At 42.7% G+C, this 22282-nt stretch overlaps 1 protein-coding gene and 1 pseudogene across 3 annotated transcripts in view; one reads left to right on the top strand and one right to left on the bottom strand.

The window, feature by feature from the left end:
* Positions 1 to 6292: 6292 nt before the first annotated feature.
* The window catches only part of Lrrc40 (leucine rich repeat containing 40), a 34012-nt gene continuing 18022 nt past the window's right edge, over positions 6293 to 22282 (top strand). Inside the window, exons 1-6 of one of the 3 annotated variants that reach the window (XM_004671370.2) lie at positions 6293 to 6443; positions 9829 to 10010; positions 11628 to 11701; positions 14138 to 14267; positions 17689 to 17812; positions 20385 to 20527. In XM_004671370.2, the coding sequence (XP_004671427.2) occupies positions 6293 to 6443; positions 9829 to 10010; positions 11628 to 11701; positions 14138 to 14267; positions 17689 to 17812; positions 20385 to 20527 (804 nt within the window). Of the gene's footprint in view, positions 6444 to 9828; positions 10011 to 11627; positions 11702 to 14137; positions 14268 to 17117; positions 17236 to 17688; positions 17813 to 20384; positions 20528 to 22282 lie in introns of those variants that run through there. The other 2 variants (XM_045138696.1, XM_045138697.1) reach the window with 2 other exon arrangements.
* LOC105944982 lies at positions 14623 to 15927 on the bottom strand (annotated as a pseudogene).

Genomic DNA, 22282 nt, shown 5'->3' with positions numbered 1-22282 from the left:
AACCCAGTTTCAGGCACTAACTTTTTTTTTCTGATTGATTTTTATTTACTTGAGACAGACAGCTCACGCGAGAGAGCAGCACGCCAAGGCCTCTAGCCACTGCAAAGGAACTCCACACACATGCGCTATCATGTGTATCTAGCTTATGTGGGACCTAGAGAATTGAACCTGCAGGCAAGTGCCTTAACCACTAACACATCTCTCCAGCCCTAGTTCCAGGCATTTTAAAAGCAATTTTCCTTAATTGAAATAACAGATATTTTCATCTTCTGAATTTCAACTTTAGTCTTATATGGTACCACAATTAAGATAATGGTGTGACTTTTGAGGCATCCTCCTGACTTCAATTTCTTTCTATGAACTAAAGATGGCCTTATCTGATCACTGCCCACAGTACTGGGGTTGCTGCTGGAAGGACAAATGAAAAATACTACTACTGAAATAAAGAAGCCAAGGTTTAGAAAAGCTAATCAACATAAAGCCAGACATAGTGGCATACTCCTGCAACACATTGCTTCAGGAAGTAGAGGTAGGATATCCACCTTGGGATATGTAATGAAATGTCTTCCCCAAACCAGTATTAAGGCAAAGGAAGCAAGTGACAGCAGAACAGACGGATTAAAGCAGGGTTGAAGAGATGGCCCAACAGGTAAGAGCCCTTGCTATGCATGAGGGCTAGTGAGGATCTGAGTTTGATTCCTAGCATCCATGTAAAAAAAAAACAACAAAAAAAAAAACCCTGGTGTAGCCACACATACCTGTAATCCCAGAGGGTGTTACACAGGATAATAACTAGGGTTAGAAGTTTAGTCAAGTCTGACAAAAAATGGCAGATTCAGACTCAGGGAGAGGCTCCATCTCAAGGAAACAACATGAAAGAATGATAGAGGAAGACATCTGATGTTCTCCTCTGGTCTTCGCACACCTATCTGCACACACACACATGCTTACACTGTATGTACACACAGTACCACACTATATATACAACATACATGTTCTGATGATTTACATTGACTGTCAACTTGACAAGACCTCGAATCACCTGTGAGGGATAATGGAGATGAGGCTAGCTAGCCTTTGTGAAAGACTGTGTATCTGGATTAGGTTAAGGCAGGACGACCTACTATAACTGTAGGTGGTCCCATTCCTTGGGCCTGAGTTCCTAGGCCAGATGAAAAGGACAAAGCTTGCTGACGAGTAGCCTTCATCCCTCTGTGCTTCCTCACTGTAGACCTGCTTTAAGCACCTGTCCCCATTGCCTTTCCTGCCACAACTGACTCTGGAACAGTAAGCTGAAATAAAACCGGTCTTCCCCCCCAAACTGATGTGTTTTCTGTTTTGTTTATTTATTTATTTTTTTTTTTTTGAGGTAGGGTTTCATTCTAGCCTAGACTGACCTGGAATTCACTATGTAGTTTCAGGGTGGCCTTGAAGTCATGGTGATCCTCCTACCTCTGCCTCCCAAGTGCTGGGACAAAAACCTCTCATTTTGACAAAGTTATCCAGTGGAGCTTCCTGTTATGCCATAATTCTCCTTGAGTGTGGTACCCAGGTAGAATTTTACTTTATATGATAGGAGTCATAACAGTCAGTTTACATAGCATGGCTTTTTTGTTTGTTTTTTTTCAAGGGAGGGTCTCACTCTAGCCCAGGTTGACCTGGAATTTACTATGTAGTCACAGGCTAGCCTCGAACTCAAAGTGATCCTCCTACAACTGTCTCAAAAGTGCTGGGATTAAAGGCATGCGCCACCATCCCTAGCTTAATTTCACATTTTAATATAGCAGTCTACAGACTTTTTTATTGCAAAGTAATATGCACTTACTGTGAAAAACTTAAACTATATGGATAAAGAGTAGTTTCCTATTTAATGCCCCTCCATTCTACTCCTACATGCATGTTCTTAACTACTGCTAGGTGTTGATTCCAGTTACCAATGGATCCCTATGACCTCTATATGACGAATAGAAATAATGGTATCTTTGGATTTTCTAAGCTTAGAAATATTTTGGTCATAAGGCAGAGTGTCCAGGTACTCAACAAATGTTACACAACATCACAGGTGGGTCTGTTTCCAGCTCTCCAATTCCCTATCTTTTCAGTGCATGAACATAGTAATGATACTGATTATTGTACCATGATTCTTATTATGAAACAGCATTTTGGGCAAGTGTTTACAATCCATAGATTAACAGTAGGGATGTGAGTTAGGAGACATTCTCCTCAGAGATAGCCATAGTGCAAATGCATCAGCGAACAGAGCAGTACTTCTTTCTGGTAAACTTTCTGTGGAAAAATCTTTTGGTAAGCTTTAATTACTTTTATGCTCTTATGTACAGAAGACATAAATACCTGCACATCTTTGATTAGTGGCAAACTGGAAGCACTACGACATGGCTTAAGATGACAGACTTGCAAATGACCGACGTACAAACTAGTAAGCACATGAAACATTCGGAATTCCTGGCAAGGGGGAGGCACACGAGTGTACCCTTTAAAGCCCAGGCATTTCTGCTTAGTTGCTGACTACTTGAAGCAGTGAGCTGCAGTTACTCAGGCCATGCCATGTCAGCTCAGGATGAGTCTACAGTGTTTTCAGAAAGAGAGGAGGTAAACCTTTCTAGGTAACAAGGAGACAGAAAAGACCAACATCTCTAAAATGGAAAAGAAACCAAGGTGCCATTAGTAATAGCAAGGAGAGTTGTTTCTAGAATGATGAAGAACAAGGCTGAGTAAAAGCACTGGCATATAAAAAAAACTTTAAGAGGAGATGAAAATGGTATCTTCCTGAAGCCAGGGATCTGCAACTATTTTATATTAAAGGTAGAGAATGTTAAGACCACCTAATACATCTAATATAAACAATACATTAAACATTCTAGAGCAGTGTGGCCATTTCACCCTTTACAAATGATGAAAGCAGCAGGAACACACAAATGCAAAAATCCCAAATGAGCACACTTTTTCCCTAAGAAACAAAACGGCCAGCCATCTATCTCCAATAACCACAATACCAAAACACAACAGCTGCATGTGAGGGAGGCAATGTAGCTGTGGGATATTACCTGGCAATCTCCAGGGTTGATTGGGCTGATCTGGCTAGCTAAGCCAGTGGTCCCTTCCTCCTTACTGCTCTGTGTGCATGCCTCCCCAAGCTACAGCTCAAACACGACCATCTTCCCCAAAGAGAAGACCATTCTTTGGTCTTCTAAAGCACACAAGTGGCTTACTCCCCCATTAGAACCTCCGAACAAGCTCTAAAAATGATTGCTTCACAACATCTGGAACTAGAAATAAACATGCAAAATATACATTGTCTCCAACGAAATCTAAAGGATGTATTTACCAATTTATAAGTTGGCAGTTATAAGCATAAAGGGTTTATCAAATGTGAAATTAAGACTGAAAATTTTCAAGACAACAAAAGTGTTCTCTTAGCAACTTTTAGCATAACATAGCAGCTTTCATAGCTAAGGCAATATTCTGAAAAATAAAAATAACATCAATTCAAAACAGACAAAATCTGTTACTTTACATAAAAAGTCTGCAAAGCAAATTCACTTTGTTCTTCATCCTATTTTTCAGAAAATGTGCTTGAAAGATGTGCACAAATTGGACCAGAGAGGTGGCTTACCGGTTAAAGGCACTTCTTTACAAAGCCTGATGGCCAGGGCATGATCGCCCAGTACCCACCTAAAGTCAGATTCATAAAGTAGTACATGTGTCTGCAGTTTTTTGTTGTGGCAGGAGGCCCTGGTACATTCATACTCTTTCTTCTCCCTCTCTCTGTTAAATCAAAATTTAAAAAGAAAGTGCACAAACTAACCTCATGTCCTGTTATTCCAATTTCAAACAAGTTTTTATAAATCCATAAGTGGTAGCTTTCGTCTTTGAGAAAGTCTAACAAGTACCACTGTTCATGAATGAGATAGCCACATGTGAAAAGGCTAATAAACTATAACAGGAAGGGAGCCAGGTGTGGTGGTGCATGCCTTTAATTCAAACACTTGAAAGGCAGAAATAGGAGAATTGCTATGAGTTCACACTGAGAATACACAGTGAATTCCAGGTCAGCCTAGGCTACAGCAACACCCTACCTGAGGGGGAAAAAAAAAGAAAATTGAAAGGTTCCTTAATATGATTCCAGAATAAAAGCAAATTGGGAGCTATAAAAAGCCATCAGGGCTGGGTGTGATGGTGCACGCCTTTAATCCCAGCACTTGGGAGGCAGAGGTAGGAGGATCACTGTGAGTTCAAGGCCACCCTGAGACTACATAGAGAATTCCAGGTCAGCCTGAGCTAAAGTGAGACCCTATCTCGAAAAGCCAAAACAACAACAACAACAAAAACAATCAGGTATGTCAAGGTGGTTGAGGAGTGGCTCTGGTGACACTTATAGGTTTAAATCCCTGGTGTACCACTTAGAGAAACTAAGACCTTAGATGTTTCTTAACACCTTCCCAATTTCTTCATCTGCAGAAATGGTCACTGTGTTAAAAAGAAGTATCACTGAGCATGACACTTAGTAAGGACTCATAAAAGACCAAGGGTCTCATTAATGTGCTAAGATCCTTTTATAAAAGTTGACCTTTTACTGTATTTAAGCCAGAAGTGGTGTCTCATGCCTATAATCACAGCACTCAGGGGCCTAAGGTAGGAATATCACAAGGTCAGTGAGTGCCAGGCCAGCCTGGGCTTTAGGGAGACCCTGACTCAAAAACTAACCAACCACCCCCAAAAGAATTTAAAGAATCCCACTCCCCCATGCGAGCAATGTGTGTTTGGGCATGCCAGGACCTCTTGCTGCATGCTACACTGTGCCTCAGGCTTTGCAAGCAAGCACCTTTAACTGCTAAGCTCCTCAGCTCTAGGATTTTACATGTAGCAGGAATCTCGATTAAGGACAACCAGCAGGTAAGGCAGAATTTGTTAGATGGCTGCCATTTTACTTTTCAACTAACATCACCTATTTCTAGTAAGCTTGGCAAGAGTTAGCAGGAAGGAGATCTGGCACAGTTTTTACAAATAAATCTAGCATCTATAACAAACAGTACAATGCACGGTGAGTTCTTTTTCTGCAGGGCTAGGGATGGAAACCGGGCTTTGACTGTGCCAGGAAAGTGTTCCATCATGGAGCTACATCCCCAGCCAAGGACCAGTTCTCCATAGTTGCTGAGTCAATCCAAGTTTTAAAATTAGATGGATGGGCTGGAGAGATGGCTTTGCGGTTAAAGCGCTTGCCTGTGAAGCCTGAGGACCCCGGTTCGAGGCTCGATTCCCCAGGACCCACGTTAGCCAGATGCACAAGGGGGCGCACGAATCTGGAGTTCGTTTGCAGCGGCTGGAGGCCCTGGCGCGCCCGTTCTCTCTCTCTCTCTCTGCCTCTTTCTCTATCTGTCGCTCTCAACCAAATAAATAAGAATGAACAAAAAAAAAATTAGATGGACACTAACAGCAGCAAATACCGACTTTTCACTTACTATTCTGGATTCCAGTCTCTTCCCTCACCAAAAGTTTAAACCTTAAGGTTTAAACTTTTGTTTTCAATTAATTAGTTAAAACACTTTATAAGGCAGAATGATCAACATATTATTAACAATACAAAAACATATGAGCGGTCTAAAAAATTGTGTAAAGTTTGTAAGCAGGTGGGATTCGAACTTGCATCTTCGGGGCTCCAAAGTTCAAGTTGTACGTGACAGACTGAAACTTTTAAACTGTCCACTAGTTTCCCTGAACTTTTAGGTATTTTTAAAGTTTCTTCTTCCTATGTCGCTATTAACTCTTGCATGCCACATGCCCTCCTACGCCGGCCTATTATAGGCCCAGGAAAACAACGGAATCTTGCACCACTCCTAGGGGTGGGAATATAGGCCCGGAGCACCACCGAGCAGGGTGAGCCGCTCCCCCGGCGTTTGGCGCGCAGACCCAGCAGCTCCGGCGCCGCGGGCCGCGCCGGGCTCCATCTCAGTCCAGGCCGCGGTCGATGCCACGCGCGGGCGGAAGGCGCTCGGGCCCCAGCCCTGTCTGCAGGCTGGCGCCGCCCCCGGGCATACCGCCACCCCGACCGCTCCTGGGTCGTTCAACTCACTTACGGGAGCCGAGTCTCTGCTAGGCGCGGGGTCGGCACCGGAGACGGGAAGGCGCTTCGGTCCAGCAGGCCCGGGAGCTGGCGATGACGACATCGGGGCGCGCCGCGGCGCTCCGGAAGGGGCGGGGATGGCGGAAGGGGCGGGTCGTGCGCGGCGTGCACGTCACGGGCGTGGCCGCGGCTGCGGGTCCAGCTTCCGGCATGTCGCGCCCGCGGAGAGTCCCTGCCTTCGACTCGCGAGCCGGCTTCCGAGCCGAGGCCCGGGACGGCGGCGCGCCCGTGCCCCAAGGGCTGCTGAAGGCGGCGAGGAGCAGCGGGCAGCTGAACCTGGCGGGCAGGAACCTCGCGGAGGGTGAGTGGCGGCCGCGGACCGGGCGGCCCTCCGTGGAGCGGGGGCCGCGCCGGAGTCCGGGATGCTGTGGCGGCCTCGGGCTCTTCCCAGCTCCTGTAAGCACCCCAGTCAACTCACTGGCTCGCCAGAGCTGGTTTTGCTGCCGTCGGGCTTTGGCCTGTCGTCTCCCTTATCTGGGGTGAAGATGTGTGTTTGTGTTGCCCCAGGGAAAACGTCTCCACATCTCCTCCACTCTCCCTGCACCTGGCCTTGTAACCTCGACACTCAGAGCATCTCCTAGTGTGCTTTTGGGCTAACAGGAGGAAAGATCACCTTCCTCAACCCCTACTTCTGCACGCACCCCCCCCCCCCCCGTGCCATGGACCCTAGAGGCCTCACAAAGCATTTTCTCGATTCTTCCCACAAAACCTACTGCTTGGCCAGCTCTTCGCTCCCTTTCTGGCTCTCTTGTAACAGGTGTGTGCATCTGCATTCCCTCCTTTCCCCTTCCTCTCTCGCCCTGCCTTCTTTCCTCTTCTTCCTCTTTTGTTATGATCGTCTTAGATCCAAGAAGCTGTCTTTCTTGGTCCTCCATTGTGAACCCCCAAAATCTAACAGGAATTGTTAGCTTGTTTCTTTGACCTTTATTTTCCTCTTAATTTGATCTCTAAGTGTCTTCCAATGCCATTTTGTGAGCTTAGAATGCATGACACCTTTCCTTGCAAAGATAGCCTTCTGGATGCAGCTGGGCAAAGTTCTAGTGAGAAGAAATAATGGCCTTACTTTCTAAGCTGGGGTTCAGAATGAATGCTGTGTAAATTTGAGACCATCATGAGACACTAGCTAAAGACCAGCAAGTACTAAGTGAATGTTCGTGTATCTTGAAGATGTGTGTGTGTGTGGGGGGGTTGTCTTACAATTCGTGTTTCTTTTGGTTTGGATACCTAAGCTGGAGTTTTAGAGTGGATCTTCCCATTTAGCAGACTGTTCTTTAAGATTCGATTTCTAGTACCACTTGGTGAGGAAGAAGAAAGCCTCAGTTAATTCCAACATCAAATTATACAAGATACAGAAAGACACTTAAAATCAATCATAGCCCACTAAATACGTCACAAATTATCATTGAACTAAAAGTGGCAAAGCTCCTGTAGCATATGATAAGTTAATTACTTAGGGTAACTGTAGCAGTAGGAAAAAGAAAGGAGACAGCAAAAGGGAAGAACAAGAAAAGCAAGGTTAAGTAGATGAAAGAAGAGGGAAGAAGGGGAGTGGTAAAGAATGTGATGGAAGGAAAGAGAAAAGAACAAGAGATCAGAAAATATAAAAAGGGAAAGAAGCAAAACAAAAGATTTCCCAATAGTGAAAAAGTTAAAAACCAAAATTGATAAATGTAGGAAGGAGCAGACACATAAGAGATTTTCTTTTTTTTTTTTTTTTAAGCCAATAAGGTAAGGCAAAATACTATTAAATGTTGAGAGTGAGGGGCAAGGAAGGAATCGCAGGGGTAAAAGAAAACTAAGGAAAAGAAAAAAAAAGTATTGCCCCTTAATGGGAAACATGCAGGAAGAAAATCAGATGCATGTAAGGAGAGGAATAACAAAAACACATAGTTTAAGAAAATTAAAATTCCTTCTGAACACCAAAAGAAGAAATGAAAAAAAAAAGGTATTGAAGCTGCTTCTTTACTTGATCTTAAAAAGGTAGAGAAGCGATGCACTGCTTCTTTCTGGTCCCTGAAAGTTGGAGACAGCTAGTTCTATATGTGGAGCTGGGAGAGGGTCACATGCACTTGTCTGTCTTTGGTTCATATTGTTGCTGACCATGGAGCAGTGTCGGATGTCCACCAGACAAGTCTTCACAGTGACCATTTCCTTCTCTTCATATCAGGGCCCTCTGCTGGTCACACTCAGTTTTGCATGCTGGGGCCTGGGCAGGTTCTCACCCTCCAGTCTTCCCATGGTTTCCCCTGGGGTGGCTGTTTAGCTGAGGTGTCTCCCAAGTGCACTGAGGGTATGTAAGCAGTCAGCCCCAAGCTCAGAGCAGGCAGAGGATTAATGACCCGAGGAGGGATGCGACTGATGGGTATTGTGTGTACTCCTGAAACTTCAGAGTTCTGCAGCTCTCCAGCTGGCAGTTAGTAACAGACGTGGGGGGGGAGGGTACTCCAGAATTTGATTTACCCACAGGCCTGTGGCTCAGAGGTATCAAACTCAATTGATGAGATCTGGTTTTGGCCACTGAGGGTGGAGTTATTTCCCCTTCCCAGCCTGAGCCAGCCTCTTCCCTCTTGCAGGAGTCAGTGTCTGGCCCAACTGCCTCCAGGTGCCTTCCCTCAGTAAGGGGTTGTGGCAGTTCCTTGGGTACATTCCCAGCCTTGATAGGATTCTAAATTAGTTAACATACTAGAACACTGCCTAGATTTTCACCGAGTGTTCTTATGTACTCTGTTAACAGAAGTTAAACCATTATGTATAAATGTCAGTGTGATAGTAGGCCCTATTATTTTTTTAACTTTTTAATGGCAACTTCCATAATTACAGACCATAAACCATGTTAATTCCCTTCCCTCTCCCACTTTCCCTTTCACAAATCCATTCTCCATCATACCTCTTCCCCCTCTCAATTAGTTTCTCTTTTATTTTGCTGTAATCTTTTCCTCCTGTTATGAGGGTCTTGTGTGGGTAGTACCAAGCACTGCGAGGTTATGGATATCCAGGCTATGTTGTATCTGGAAGATTGCATCGTAAGCTGTCCTACCCTTCCTTTGCCTCTTACATTATTTCTACTACCACTTCTGCAATGGACCCTGAGCTTTGGCAGGTGCAATAGAGATGCTTCAGTGCGGAGGACTCCTCTGTCACTTCTTCTCAGCACTATGATACATTTTGTAGACTCCATTCTTTATCTTTTATATTTAACTAAAAATGCTGTGAGCAGCATGTAGTGTATAGTTATATAAGTGGAAAGTGAAATCACACATATTACACAGTCTTTTGAATAAAATGGTTTTTCACTATAGTTGCAGCTAATTTATATTTTTTTACTTTTATTTATTTTTAATTTTTTCTTGCTTATTTTTATTAACTTGAGAGTGACAGAGAGAAAAAGAGGGGGAGAGAGAGCGAATGGGCACGCTAGGGCTTCCAGTCACTGCAAACGAACTTGAGACGCATGCGCCCCTTGTGCATCTGGCTAACTTGGATCCTGGGGAATTGAGCCTCGAACTGGGGTCCTTAGGCTTCACAGGCAAGCACTTAACTGCTAAGCCATCTCTCCAGCCCAGCTTATTTCTACTTGATTGAAAAATTTTATCTCAATTTTGAATAACTTAAAATGCATGTCACTACTCACCTCAATTTTTTTTTATCTTTCTCTTTTCTCTTTGGTCTGGTGGTGCTGGACACAGTGCCTCAGTGTGTTTGGAGGATAAATCTGGATATTCCTGAGGAGGCCAATCAAAATCTTTCATTCAGTACTACCGAACGGTGGTGGGAGCAGACAGATCTGACCAAACTCATCATCTCAAATAACAAGCTTCAGTCCCTTACTGATGACCTTCGACTCCTGCCAGCCCTCACCGTGCTTGATGTAAGTTGATGACAGTTATGGTTCTTAGGTGAAGGACACTACGGCTAAATTTAGGCTGTGATAAGCAATGCATCTTAAGTTTATGGAGTTCAAGCATATGTAACAAATTGTGATGTCAAGAAGAGCAAGATGGTTCTAGTACAGAGCTTTAGATTCTGATTTTGAGCCTGGCACTTTACAGCTGTGTATCTGGGACAATTATCTGTGTCTTAGTCTCCACAGCCATGGATTCATCCTGCTACCTAGCTTGGAGAATTGCTCACTGAATCTGGTGTGTTAGTACCCACAGACAGAACCACACTTGGTCCTCCTCATCTGTTTTCTTAGTCATTTTTATTGTCACTATTACTACAGGGTTTTTTTTGTTTCTTTGTTTTTGGTTTTTTTTTTGTTTTTGGTTTTTTGAGGTAGGGTCTCACTTTGGTCCAGGCTGACCTGGTACTACAGGTTTTTAAGTCTAGTACTGAAGATAGTATTGGGGCTTTTTGTTCTTGCTCTGTAATTTGCCTCACATTCATTGACTTAAACTGTGAACTTGATATTTTGTGTTTTCATTCATGGAGTCTGGTTTTTAAGCTCTAGCTGCCACCTCCTGAAAAGTGGTATGTGAGTGGATTATTTCAGAATCTATATATGTCTTGTGTATGCTAACAATGCCAAAAATAGGCTCCAAAATCCTCCAATTTTTGTGTGAAACATTAGCTGTAACCAATTTATGGAAGGTTTTTTCCCCTTTTCTTTTTGGTCAGCTAAGTAGTAGTCCGACTTATTCTAAGGCTCTCTACCTTGAAAACAGTACGATTTACTGTGACTGTAGAGGAGCTCTCGTGCGTGCTTGCTCTCTGTCTCTTTCTCATGTGCTTTTTGTGTGTGACATGAACAGTCAGCACTACTGCTGACTTCTAGCCCTCTTGCTAGCTTCTAGTCCTCCATTTGAAGGTGAAATGTGTGTTGATTTCTTTTTGTTAATATTTAAAATTGGCGCTGGAGAGATGGCTTAGTGGTTAAGGCACTTGCTTGCGAAGCCAAAGGATCTGGGTTTGATTTCCCAGTACCTGCATAAAGCCAGATGTACAAGGTGGTGCATGCGTCTGGAGTTCATATGCAGTGGCTAGAGGCTCTGGTGCACCTATTCTCTCCTTCCCCTCTCATAAATAAATAAAATAAGATATTTACAGTCATTAAGTTACAGTCTGTAGAGATGGCTTAGTGGTTAAGGGGCCTGCCAGCAAAGCTAAGGACCCATGTTTGACTCCCCAGATCCCACGTAAGCCAGATGCATGAGGTGACGCACAAGGACACACATGTGCACAAGGTGGTGCATGTATCTGGAGTTTGATTACAGTGGCTGAAGACCGTGGTGTGCCATTTCTCTCTCTCATTAAAAAAAAGGGGTGTCAGTCTGTTGGGCTTGCCTCAAAAAAAATTGATGTTACTGTCCCATTGTTTCTGAACAACAATTTGTTCAAACTCTTTTACATGCAGAAGGAATTACTAATAGCCCAATATGTTGCTGCTAATAATTTAGAAGAACAGAGTAATTTTGTATAGTGGCAAAGCTCCAGTGTAGTTTATTGTAAGACTGAGAATATTAACTTTGTCTTTTAATAATTTTAGATACATGACAATCAGCTGACATCTCTTCCTTCTGCTATAAAAGAGCTAGAAAACCTTCAAAAGCTAAATGTCAGGTAAAATTTAAGCTTTTTTTATTTAAAAAAAGTTGTTTGTGTGTGTATGCCACAGTGATACACATGTGGAGGTGAGAGGACAACTTGGAGGTGCCTGTTGTTCACCTTTGAGACAGTCTCTTGTCCTGCAAATGAGCTGTCAGATTTCAGAAGAACATTAGAGTAACTGTACCACAAGCTTTGGATTTTCCTGGCTCCATCTTCCATTGTCATACGTGCTTTGGGACCACATATACATGGGCCATTTTGCATCTAGCTTTACGTGGGTGCTGGGGAATTGAACACTGTCCTGCAGCCTTTGCATGTAAGTACCTTTAAGTATGGAGGCATCTTTCCAGCCCCTACAGGTGATTCATCTAAAAGAATAAACAAACCAGTATTTTGTTCATAGTTTGGAAACACTAGTTCATCAAATAGGTGTGGCTGTAGAGCTGTTGAACATAATGTGGTCAGATTTCTGTTGTGTGTTGGTTGAGGGACCATAGTTCTAAAACAGTAGTCTACATGTAGTGAATTAAGTAGCAACAGTGTTGCCTGAAAAGGGCTGGCGGTTATTTATCACTGCACAGTTCCTCCTTTCCTGAGCAAGTGCAGTCACGTGCGGCTTCAGAGGCGGAGGAGTGGGTATGGCCTGGGTGGGCCTTAGCTTTAGACACCAGTCCTTAAGAGTGAGATGCAGTGAGCAGCTGAGGCCAGGAGGTGGAAGAGATGCTGGCTGGGATGACTCAGATTTCAGGTCAGTAACCTGCAGCAGGAAAAAACTTCACAGTGACTTGTTTGTGTTTCATGTCATCTTTTGACCTTTTTGTTCCATATGCTTTTAATGTCACTTAGGGTTATTATAAAGCCCTGCATCTTTCCATTTCGTCCCATTGTGTGTAAACTAATAACTAAAAGAGAATGAAATTCATAAATGAATAATTAAGTTGTGACATTCATCTCCTTAGTAGTAAGTGTATTATCCTCAGTGATTTTTGGGTTTATAAATTAGTGTGCTAAGCATCTCTTCAAAAGGTTCAACTGAGGGCTGGAGAAAATGGCTGAGTGGTTAATAAGCGCTTGCCTGTGAAGCCTAAGGACACCAGTTTGAGGCTCGATTCTGCAGGACCCACGTTAGCCAGGCGCACATGGGGGCGCACGTGTCTGAAGTTCGTTTGCAGTGGCTGGAGGCCCTGGCGTGCCCATTCTCTCCCTCCCCCCTCTCCCTCTCTCTCTCTCTCTCTCTCTCTCTCTCTCTGTCTTTCTCTCTGTGTCTGTCAATCTCAAATAAATAAATAAAAAATGAACAAAACTTTTTTTAAAAAAAGGTTCAACTGAAATGACCAAGTACAGAGTGACTACTACATTTAGCATGATGAGCCAGTCCCACAAACAAAAATCGCTACTTTTGTCTTAAATACTAAATTTAAAACCTAGTCTTCATATATGTTGTAGATCCATTATAGTGTGTGAACAATTTTTTTCTAAAAATTTAAAGGCCAAGTATAATATAAAAATTTCAATCCAGTAAATTTTTTTGTTTTACATGTCAAGACAGTGATAAGTGAGCAATCAGGAATTCACAAGTTACTTATGTTTATTTAAAAGCCTTAGGCTGGAGAGATGGCTTAGCAGTTAATTGCTTGCCTGTGAAGCCTAAGGACCCTGTTTCGAGGCTCGATTCACCAGGACCCACGTAAGCCATATGCAGAAGGTGTCGCATGCATCTGGAGTTTGTTTGCAGTGGATGGAGGCCCTGGTGTACCCATTCTCTCTCTGCCTCTTTCTCTCTCTGTCGCTCTCAAATAAATAAATAAAAAGTCTTTGTGGTTTTTCTTTCAAACCCTAATGTGGATGCTGTAGTTTAATTTTAAAGATTGCATGATTTTAGGGACATGAATTTTGAAATGTACTTAAACAAGTAACAGATTTTTTTTTTTTTTTTTTGCTTTTTATTTATTTATTTATTTGAGAGCAAAGACAGGCAAAGAGAGAGAAAGGACACTCCAGGGCCTCCAGCCACTTGCATGTGCCATCTTGTGCATCTGGCTTACGTGGGTCCTGGGGAATCAAGCCTCAAACTGGGGTCCTTAGTCTTGCTTCACAGGCAAGTGCCTAATTGCTAAACCATCTCTACAGCCCAAGTAACAGGGTTTAGTTTTTGTTTTTTGTTTTTTTTCCTTGTTTGTTTGTTTGTTTGGGGGTAGGATCTCGCTTTAGCCCAGGCCGACCTGGAATTCACTGTGTAGTCTCAGTCTTGCCTTGAACTCATATCTTTCCTTCTTCCTCTGTCTCCTGTGTGCTGGAATTAAAGGAGTGCGCTACCATGCCTGGCCAAGAAACAGTATTTTTTTTTAAATAATGAATATTATCTAGTTGGTTAGTAAAAATACCTTTTGATAAATATGTCTTGTGTTGTCTACCAAGTTATTCAGCATTTATTTTATCAACCAACAGCCATAACAAACTAAAAGTGCTCCCTGAAGAAATTACAAATCTCAAAAACTTGAAGTCATTGTATCTCCAGCATAATGAACTAACTTGCATACCTGAGGGATTTGAGCATCTTTCAAACTTAGAAGATTTGGTAAGTTGTGATTTTTCTGGTTTTTATATTACTTGATGGTGGTGGGATTTTTCATTAGTCTGAGAAATAACATAAACTAAAAAGAGTTGTTTTTTTTTTTATTTCTGTGTGTATGCATGTCTGTGGACATGCATGTGCCAAGGTGTGTTTGTGGAGGCCAGAGGAGTTGTCTTGGAAACAGGGTCTTTTGCCACCTGAGAGCTTGTAATTCTCCTGGCCCTGTCTTCCATTGTCATTGGCACATTGGGACCATCGGGCACTGCATTTATGGTAGTGTAGGCCTGGGAAGGGGAGAAGCCCCATCCACGGCAAGGCACAGGCTATTTTGGCAAGGAGAGAAGGGGGTGCTCCACTGTCAAAGGGCACGCTCGGGGAAGCCAGGTGAGGGACATGCAACAAGAACATGCAACTCACTCAAGCCACAAGGCTGGTGCCAGCGAGGGTCGAGGGCTCTGGCTCTTCTCAAAGGCTTGTCATGCCTCACCAGGGAGGTGCTGATGCCCATAGTTCTCTCCACACTATGTGGTGGGCGGCTCAGGATGCCCAGTACTTCCCCACTAACTTTGGCCACTGGACACCAGTGTGATCTTACTGGCTGAGGTCAGGGGACCACTATCTGTTGGCCCCTGGGCCAGTTTCTCTAGCAGCATGTCCAGCTGGGCAACCTCTTGGTATAGGTGAAACGCCTCTTCCTTCTTGGCCATCTATCCAGCCTCCGCATGGGCTCCTATGGCAAAGGCCTCGGATTCCTTGTGCATCTGCACTGACTCAGCCTCTGCCTTAGCCTGCAAGATCAGCTGACACTTCTCAGCCTCTGGCATGTGCTCTAGCTCATAGCACTGGGACTCTGCAGGCTTCTTCCTGGGCCTCCAGCCCTTCAGGTCAGCAATGTGCTCCTGCTCTGCCACCTTCTGGGCCCCCTCCACCTGTACCTTCTGCTCCTCACTCTGCTGTTTGTCTTGGCTACCTGAAGTTGATAGGCTAGGTCACCTTTCCTCAGCAGATGTTCACCTTGATGTCATAGGTAGCCTTCTTCAGCAGTAATCCCTTGGAGCCTTGGCATTCTCAATCTCAGGTAACTGAGCAGACGTCTTGTTTGGACTTAGTCTCCTGGATCTCAACATCTTGCTTGGCCTCTGCTTCCCCAATCTGAGCATCTTTTTGGATTTGTGCTATGGGAGCCTTCCTCAAAAAGTGCAAATAATCCTGGTCATCATGATTGCCTTCAGACTGTAGCTGACCACGTTGATGCTCAAGTTGCCCAGATCTCAGGAGACCACTTTGAAAACTGCTCTGAGAACTTCTGTCTGTCCTTAGAGATCTCCTCCATAGTCATGTGGGTCATGATAGCCCTCTGGTGGTCCTCTAGTTCTCCAGTGCATCTCAGCCTCAGTCTTTCCCAGGAACATCTGGCAGGCAGCTGCTAACATTTCCCTGTTTTGCCCCTGGATTTTTACCGGGCAATGCCCATGACTAACATGAGGATCCCATGGGAGTGTCAGCCTTTCCACTCTTGACATTGAGAGTCCATGTGTTGTACAGAAATCCTCTGAATTTGTTGGATGCAAGGTTGGACAAAAACTCAGTCTCTTGCCACAATGAATGGGGGGCTCTGGCGGAACCATGAGACCACCATGGCTTCACTGGGTTCGCAGGTGAGCAATATGGTTCAGCAGCTGCTTCTTGGTTACCGACAGTCATGTCGGGGACACCCTGAAGCCTGGAGGCACAGACGATGGCCCAAGCTGGGGGCCTGGGCCTACCCACCCACCCTCTGGGACACTCATATGTTTTTTTCTTTCTTTCTTTCTTTCTTTTTCCCCACTTTTTGGCTTTTTGACATAGGCTCTTGATCTAGCCTAGGTTGACCTGGAATTCACTTGGAATCTCAGGTGGCCTCAAACTCATGGTGATCCTCCTACCTCTGCCTCCCGAGTAGTGTAATGAAAGGCATGCACAATCACAGTTGGCAATTTCAATTTTTTTTTTTTAATTTTATGTATGTATTTGCAAGCCGAGAGAGAAGGAAGAGCGACAGAGAGAATGTGCATACTGGGGCCTCTAAACACTACAAATGAACTCCAGACACATGTGCTGCCGCTTGTGGATCTGACTTATGTGGGTCCTGGGGAATTAAATCTGTGTCCTTAGGTATCTCAGGCAAATACCTTAACTGCTAAGCTATCTCTCCAGCCCTCAAATGTATTTTAATGTTAAGACAGGTAGAAAATATTCTGAGAACACTTTTGTCATGGTATTTTTCCTTACTTGTTGTTGCCATGGCCCTCAATAAAAAAACTTATTTTCAAGTTACCTTTGTCATTTCTTTCTTAAATATTTTTTATTTGAGAGAGAGAAAGAAAGAAAAAGGCAGATAGAGAGAGAATGGGTGCACCAGGGCCTCTAGCCACTGCAAGCAAATTCCAGACGCATGTGCCACCTTGTGCATTTGGCTTATGTGGGTACTGGGCCATCAAACCTGGGTCCTTAGGCCTTGCAGGCAAATACCTTAACCACTAAGCCCAACTTCTTAAGCCCAACTTCTGTAATTTCTTAAACTTTATTGCAGTACTGGATTAAACCTTGGGCCTTGTAAATGGTAGGTAACTACCCTATCACTTGAGTTATTTCCTAGTCTGTCTCTTATATTCTAGGACTTAAAGAAACATTGAGATATAAAGATGGATAAAGTTAGCTTGATTGATGAAAAAGTAGAGAGTAGACTTGGTCTTGATTAAGCAAAATTGCTGAGCTCAGCTAAATAAAATAAAAAAATTCTTTTTTCCTCAAACACGAAGATGTCCACTTTGTCAGCTTTGCCTTTTGTTTTTGCAGGAAAGTTTTTTCTCGCAAAGATACTTTTCATTTTATACTATTGGTTATCAATTATGTGAGTAATCCGTCAGAGGTCTTCAGTACATTACTAGATGAGTGAGTGAATGGATTCAACACTGCTGACCCATCACAGGTACTCAGTACACACTGAATGAGTGAGTGAATGGGATCAGCTCTGCTGACCCATCACAGGTACTCAGTACGCACTGAATGAGTGAGTGAATGGGATCAGCTCTGCTGACCCATCACAGGTACTGAGTACGCACTGAATGAGTGAGTGAATGGGGTCACTGCTGATCCATCATAGGTACTCAGTACGCACTGAATGAGTACATGGGGTTCAGCCTTGTGTAGGCGATGCAGCAGGACTGGATATTTGAAGTAAGACAGTTCTAGTTCTGTGACGTTGATGAGCAGAGTGAGCGTGCAGATGTTGAATTGTATCATGATCTGCAAGGTGGTCAGTGGATTTCTCCTTCTGAAGCCCTCCTTTATATTACAGTCCTCTTACAATCCTGCCATCCTCTTTAGGTACTGTTGTTCACATTTACGTACTTGTGCACTTACCTTGTTTTTTCTTTTTAAGGATCTCTCAAACAATCGTCTTACAACTGTTCCTGCTAGCTTGTCTTCTCTATCCAGTCTCTTACGACTCAATCTTTCTAGTAACCAACTAAAGAGTTTGCCAACAGAAATAAGTAGAATGAAAAGTAAGTCTTCATATTTTAAAAACTTTTTATCAATTTGAATTCAAATCCACTGGCTTTTAGAAAACTGATTGTCAAGCCAGGTGTGACGGGTCACACCTTTAATCCCAGCATTCAAGCTGGTGAGGTAAGAGGATTGCTGTGAGCTTCAGGCTATTCTGTACTCTGGGCTACTGAGTTAGTTCCAGGCTAGCATGGGCTAGTATTAGACCCTACCTCAAAACAAGAAAAGAAAAATGTTAGAACAGCCACAAGAAAAAGAAGAATAGGTTTTTATGGTGGGCTCATAAATGCAAATAAGTAGCAAGATTTTCCCAAGACCACTTTGGTGGATGTTTACAGAATTCTACCAAAGGATATGTAAAGAAAGAAGGTAATTGAGATTTATACTCAAAGTCTTTACCAAGACTGGTGAAGACTGAGCTACGCTATGTTTCATTCCCTCTGCATTCTTTCAGAAGCTCTTCCTCCTCAGCCTGACCCCATCTAAGAGAGAAGGCCTATATAGTGCTGAAGTCATAGTGTCATGCCAGTCTTGTTTTTCCTGAGGGTCCAGATTGTTAGGCCTGTTTTCTTAATAAATAAATAAATAAATAAAGTGAAGGGCTTGGTTAAAGTTAATCACTACTGCATTGTTTAAGACTAGAGGAGTTATATTAACAGTCTGACCCTACCACTCCTTAGAGATAGGAGGAGAACTCTGGAGAAAACTTTCAGTTGATAACAATGTTCCTCATGGCTTGTTACTGACTTTGCATTCTTCTGTTTCTTTCAGTCTTGGCTTTTGTTTTGTTTTTCTGTTTTACCATCTGAATAGATAGACCCAGTTTAGGTGTAGGGCGGTACTGTAATTTCAGCACTTGGGAGTCTGAGGAAAGAGGTTTAGGAGTCTTAAGTGTGAGGCTCAGAAGTCTGAGATCAGCCCATCTGGTTTTTTATTTATTTATTTTATTTTTTGAGGGTAGGGGCTTACTCCAGTCCAGACTGACCAGGAATTAACTATGTAGTTTCAGGGTGGCCTCAAACTCACAGCAATCCTCCTACCTCTGCCTCCCAAGTGCCGGGATTAAAGGTGTTTGCCACCATGCCTTGCTTCTCTGTTTGTGTGGTTTTTTGTTTTTTTTTTTTTTAAATAGCAAGTTGTCTTTTTTTTTTTTTCCAATTATTATTTATTTATTTATTTTGAGAGAAAGAAAGTGACAGAGAGAGAGAAAGAATGAGATTTGATGTGCCAGGGCCTCCAGCCACTGCAAATGAACTCTAGACACATATACCACCTTGTATATATCTGGTTTACATGGGTCCTGGGGAATCGAACCTGGGTCCTCTGGCTTTGCAGGCAAGTACGTTAACTGCTAAGTCATCTCTCTCCAGCCACATCTTTTTTAAAAACATATTTTTAAAATTTATTTATTTATTTGAGGGAGAAAGAGGCGGTAAGAGAATGGGCATGGCAGGGCCTCTAGCCACTGCAAATGAACTGCAGACACATGCCCTACCTTGTGCATCTGGCTTATGTGGGTCCTAGGGAATCAAACCTGAGTCCTTTGACTTTGCAGGCAAATGCCTTAACTAAGCCATCTTACCAGACCAGCCCATCTAAACAAAGAATGGAAAGGTCCAGGAGGTGAGAGTCCTGCTGATAATGACAGTGTTAAGATCCATGTATGTTCTTGTTAGGAATATTAGCTTAGGTATTAGAGAAAGCATGTAGTTAAAAAATCAAAGAAAAGAAGGCAGGGAGAGAGGGAGGGTGAAATGGGAAGGAATAAATGGAAATCCAAGGCTATAAGAAGACAGCTTCCATAAAAATATATACATCTAAACCACTATTTGCCAAAAGTAGACGGTGTCCACTCATGCAGCAAATACACTTGTGCACTCATGTGTTTTTTAAAATTTTTATTAACATTTTCCATGATTATAAAAATATATCCCATGGTAATTCCCCCCCCCCTTTCCCCTTTGAAATTCCATTTTCCATCATATTACCTCCCCAACTCAATCATTGTACTTACATATTTACAATATCAACCTATTAAGTACCTTCCTCCCTTCCTTTCTCTTCCCTTTCTATCCTTTTCAGGAGTAAATTCTAAGAGGCTAGTTTTTATTCATTCGTTGATCTTTCCAGCTACTGGATCAATGCCCGTCACAGAACAGGTGTTGGATAAATATTTGCTGAGTGTATAAAATGAATGTCAAACCCTAAGAAGAAAATGGGATGCCCAAACTGATCTTTAGGACTGGGAGAAGGGTACAATTTAGTTACCCTTCTTTTTAAAGATTAATAGTAATTGAGGGAATCACAACTAGTACCATTAAATGATTCAGCAGAGTACTACGGACTTTGTTTTAACTGTTACAAGTATTTTTTTGTTTGTTTGTTTTGTGTGTTGGGGCAGGGTCTCACTCTCGCCCAAGCTGACCTGGAATTCACTATGTAGTCTCAAGGTGGCCTCAAACTCACAGTGATCCTCCTACCTCTGCCTCCTGAGTGCTAGGATTAAAGGTGTGTGCCACCATGCCCACCTTGTTAGAAGTAGTTTTGATTGTCTCCACCTATGTATTGCAGGATTAAAGCATTTGGATTGTAATTCAAATCTCTTGGAATCTGTCCCTCCTGAGTTTGCTGGCATGGAATCTCTGGAGCTGCTATATTTGAGGAGGAATAAATTGCGTTTTCTACCAGAATTACCTTCGTGTAGATTACTGAAGGTACTACTTATTTATAAAAATTAGATTAAAAAAAAGACACAAACATTATATTATTAATATTATTATATAATTAATATTATATCTTTAGGTATAAATATCACTTGTGAGTATGTGTTTCCCCTGTGTCAATTTTTTTTTAAACTTTTATTTGAGAGAGAGAGTGTGGGTGTGCCAGGACTTGTTGCTGCTGCAAGTGAACTCCAGATGCATCTGCCACTTTGTGTGTCTGGCTTTATATGAGTAGTGGGAACCCTGGTCTGTTAGGCTTTGCAAGTAAGCACCTTTAACTGCTGAGCCATCTCCCCACCCCAGTATTGTTCAAAATTTTAATATGACTGCTGAATATTGAGTACCAATATTTTGCTAGTTAGTTTTTTAAAAATAATATTTACTTAAAAGGGCTGCAGAGATGGCTTAGCAGTTAAGGCATTTGCCCGCAAAGCCAAATGATTCAAGTTCCTTTTCCCAGGACCCATGTAAGCCAGATGCACATGGTGGTGCATGTGTCTGGAGTTCATTTGCAGTGGCTGGAGGCTCTGGCAAGCCCATTCTCTCTCTCTCTCTGTCTCTCTCTCTCTGTCTCTCTCTCTCTGCCTCTTTCTCTCAAATAAATAAAGTGTATTTAAAAAACAATTACTTAGAAATAGTTTGTAACTGAAGTTTGTAACTGAAGATGTGCTTGACAGTGAGGTCAAATGAGAGGTTGAGGATATACTGTAGAGAGCCTGAATGCCAGTAAGGCTGTGCACCTCACATTTTAAGGGGCCACCTCTCATATTTACCTAATTATAATCAGATCTCCAAAATTCATTACTGTCTTTTGGCCTCAGTATGACATTAATATTGCCTTTGAAACTTGCTGTATTATTCTTTATACACTGACATGGCTCCTTTAAGTAAAATGACTGGCTATTCTTTATAGACTAACATGGTCTCTTTAAGTAGAATGACCGACTTTTCAGCAGTACTGAAGAAATTGCCATTTATTTACTAGGATAATTTTCATCTAATAACATGTTTTGGGGAAGTCAGTATATATGAGGCCCATCTGTGATAGTGCTGTGTAATAAACTAATCACAGTATAAATAACTTGAATTCGGGCTGGAGAGATGGCTTAGCCGTTAAGTGCTTGCCTGTGAAGCCTAAGGACTCAGTTCGAGGCTCGATTCCCCAGGACCCACGTTAGCCAGATGCACAAGGGATTGCATGTGTCTGGAGTTCATTTGCGGTAGCTGGAGGCCCTGGGTCACCCATTCTCTGTTTCTATCTGCCTCTTTCTCTCTCTGTTGCTCTCAAATAAATAAAAGTGAACAATAACAACTTGAATTGTTTGAGACTAATTTTTATCAGTATTTAGATTTATACTTTAACATATATAGGTATAATTATTGTTTGCTTTAGTATTATAAATGTTTCTACCATATTCATCCTTAACTATTTTGAAATTGTCAGAAAATTATTTATTAATTTGAGAGGGGGCAGCAAATAGAAAGGAATGGGCATGCCAGGGCCTCCAGCCACTGCAAACAAACTCCAGACGTACTCACTACCTTGTGCATCCAGCTTATATGGAAACTGGGGAATCAAACCTTGGGCTTTGCAGACAAGTGTCTTAACCACTGTGTTGGTTTGATTCAGGTGTCCCCCATAAACTTAGGTGTTCCAAATGCTAGGTTCCCAGCTGATGGAGATTTGGGAATTAACGCTTCCTGGAAGCACTGTATTGTTGAGGAAGGTCTTATGGGTATTACAGC

The sequence above is a fragment of the Jaculus jaculus genome, chromosome 19 (genome assembly GCF_020740685.1).
Source record: "Jaculus jaculus isolate mJacJac1 chromosome 19, mJacJac1.mat.Y.cur, whole genome shotgun sequence".
NCBI classification, from domain to species: domain Eukaryota; kingdom Metazoa; phylum Chordata; class Mammalia; order Rodentia; family Dipodidae; genus Jaculus; species Jaculus jaculus.
Note: the sequence above shows the minus strand (reverse complement) of the source record. Positions and strands in the feature narration are given on the sequence as shown.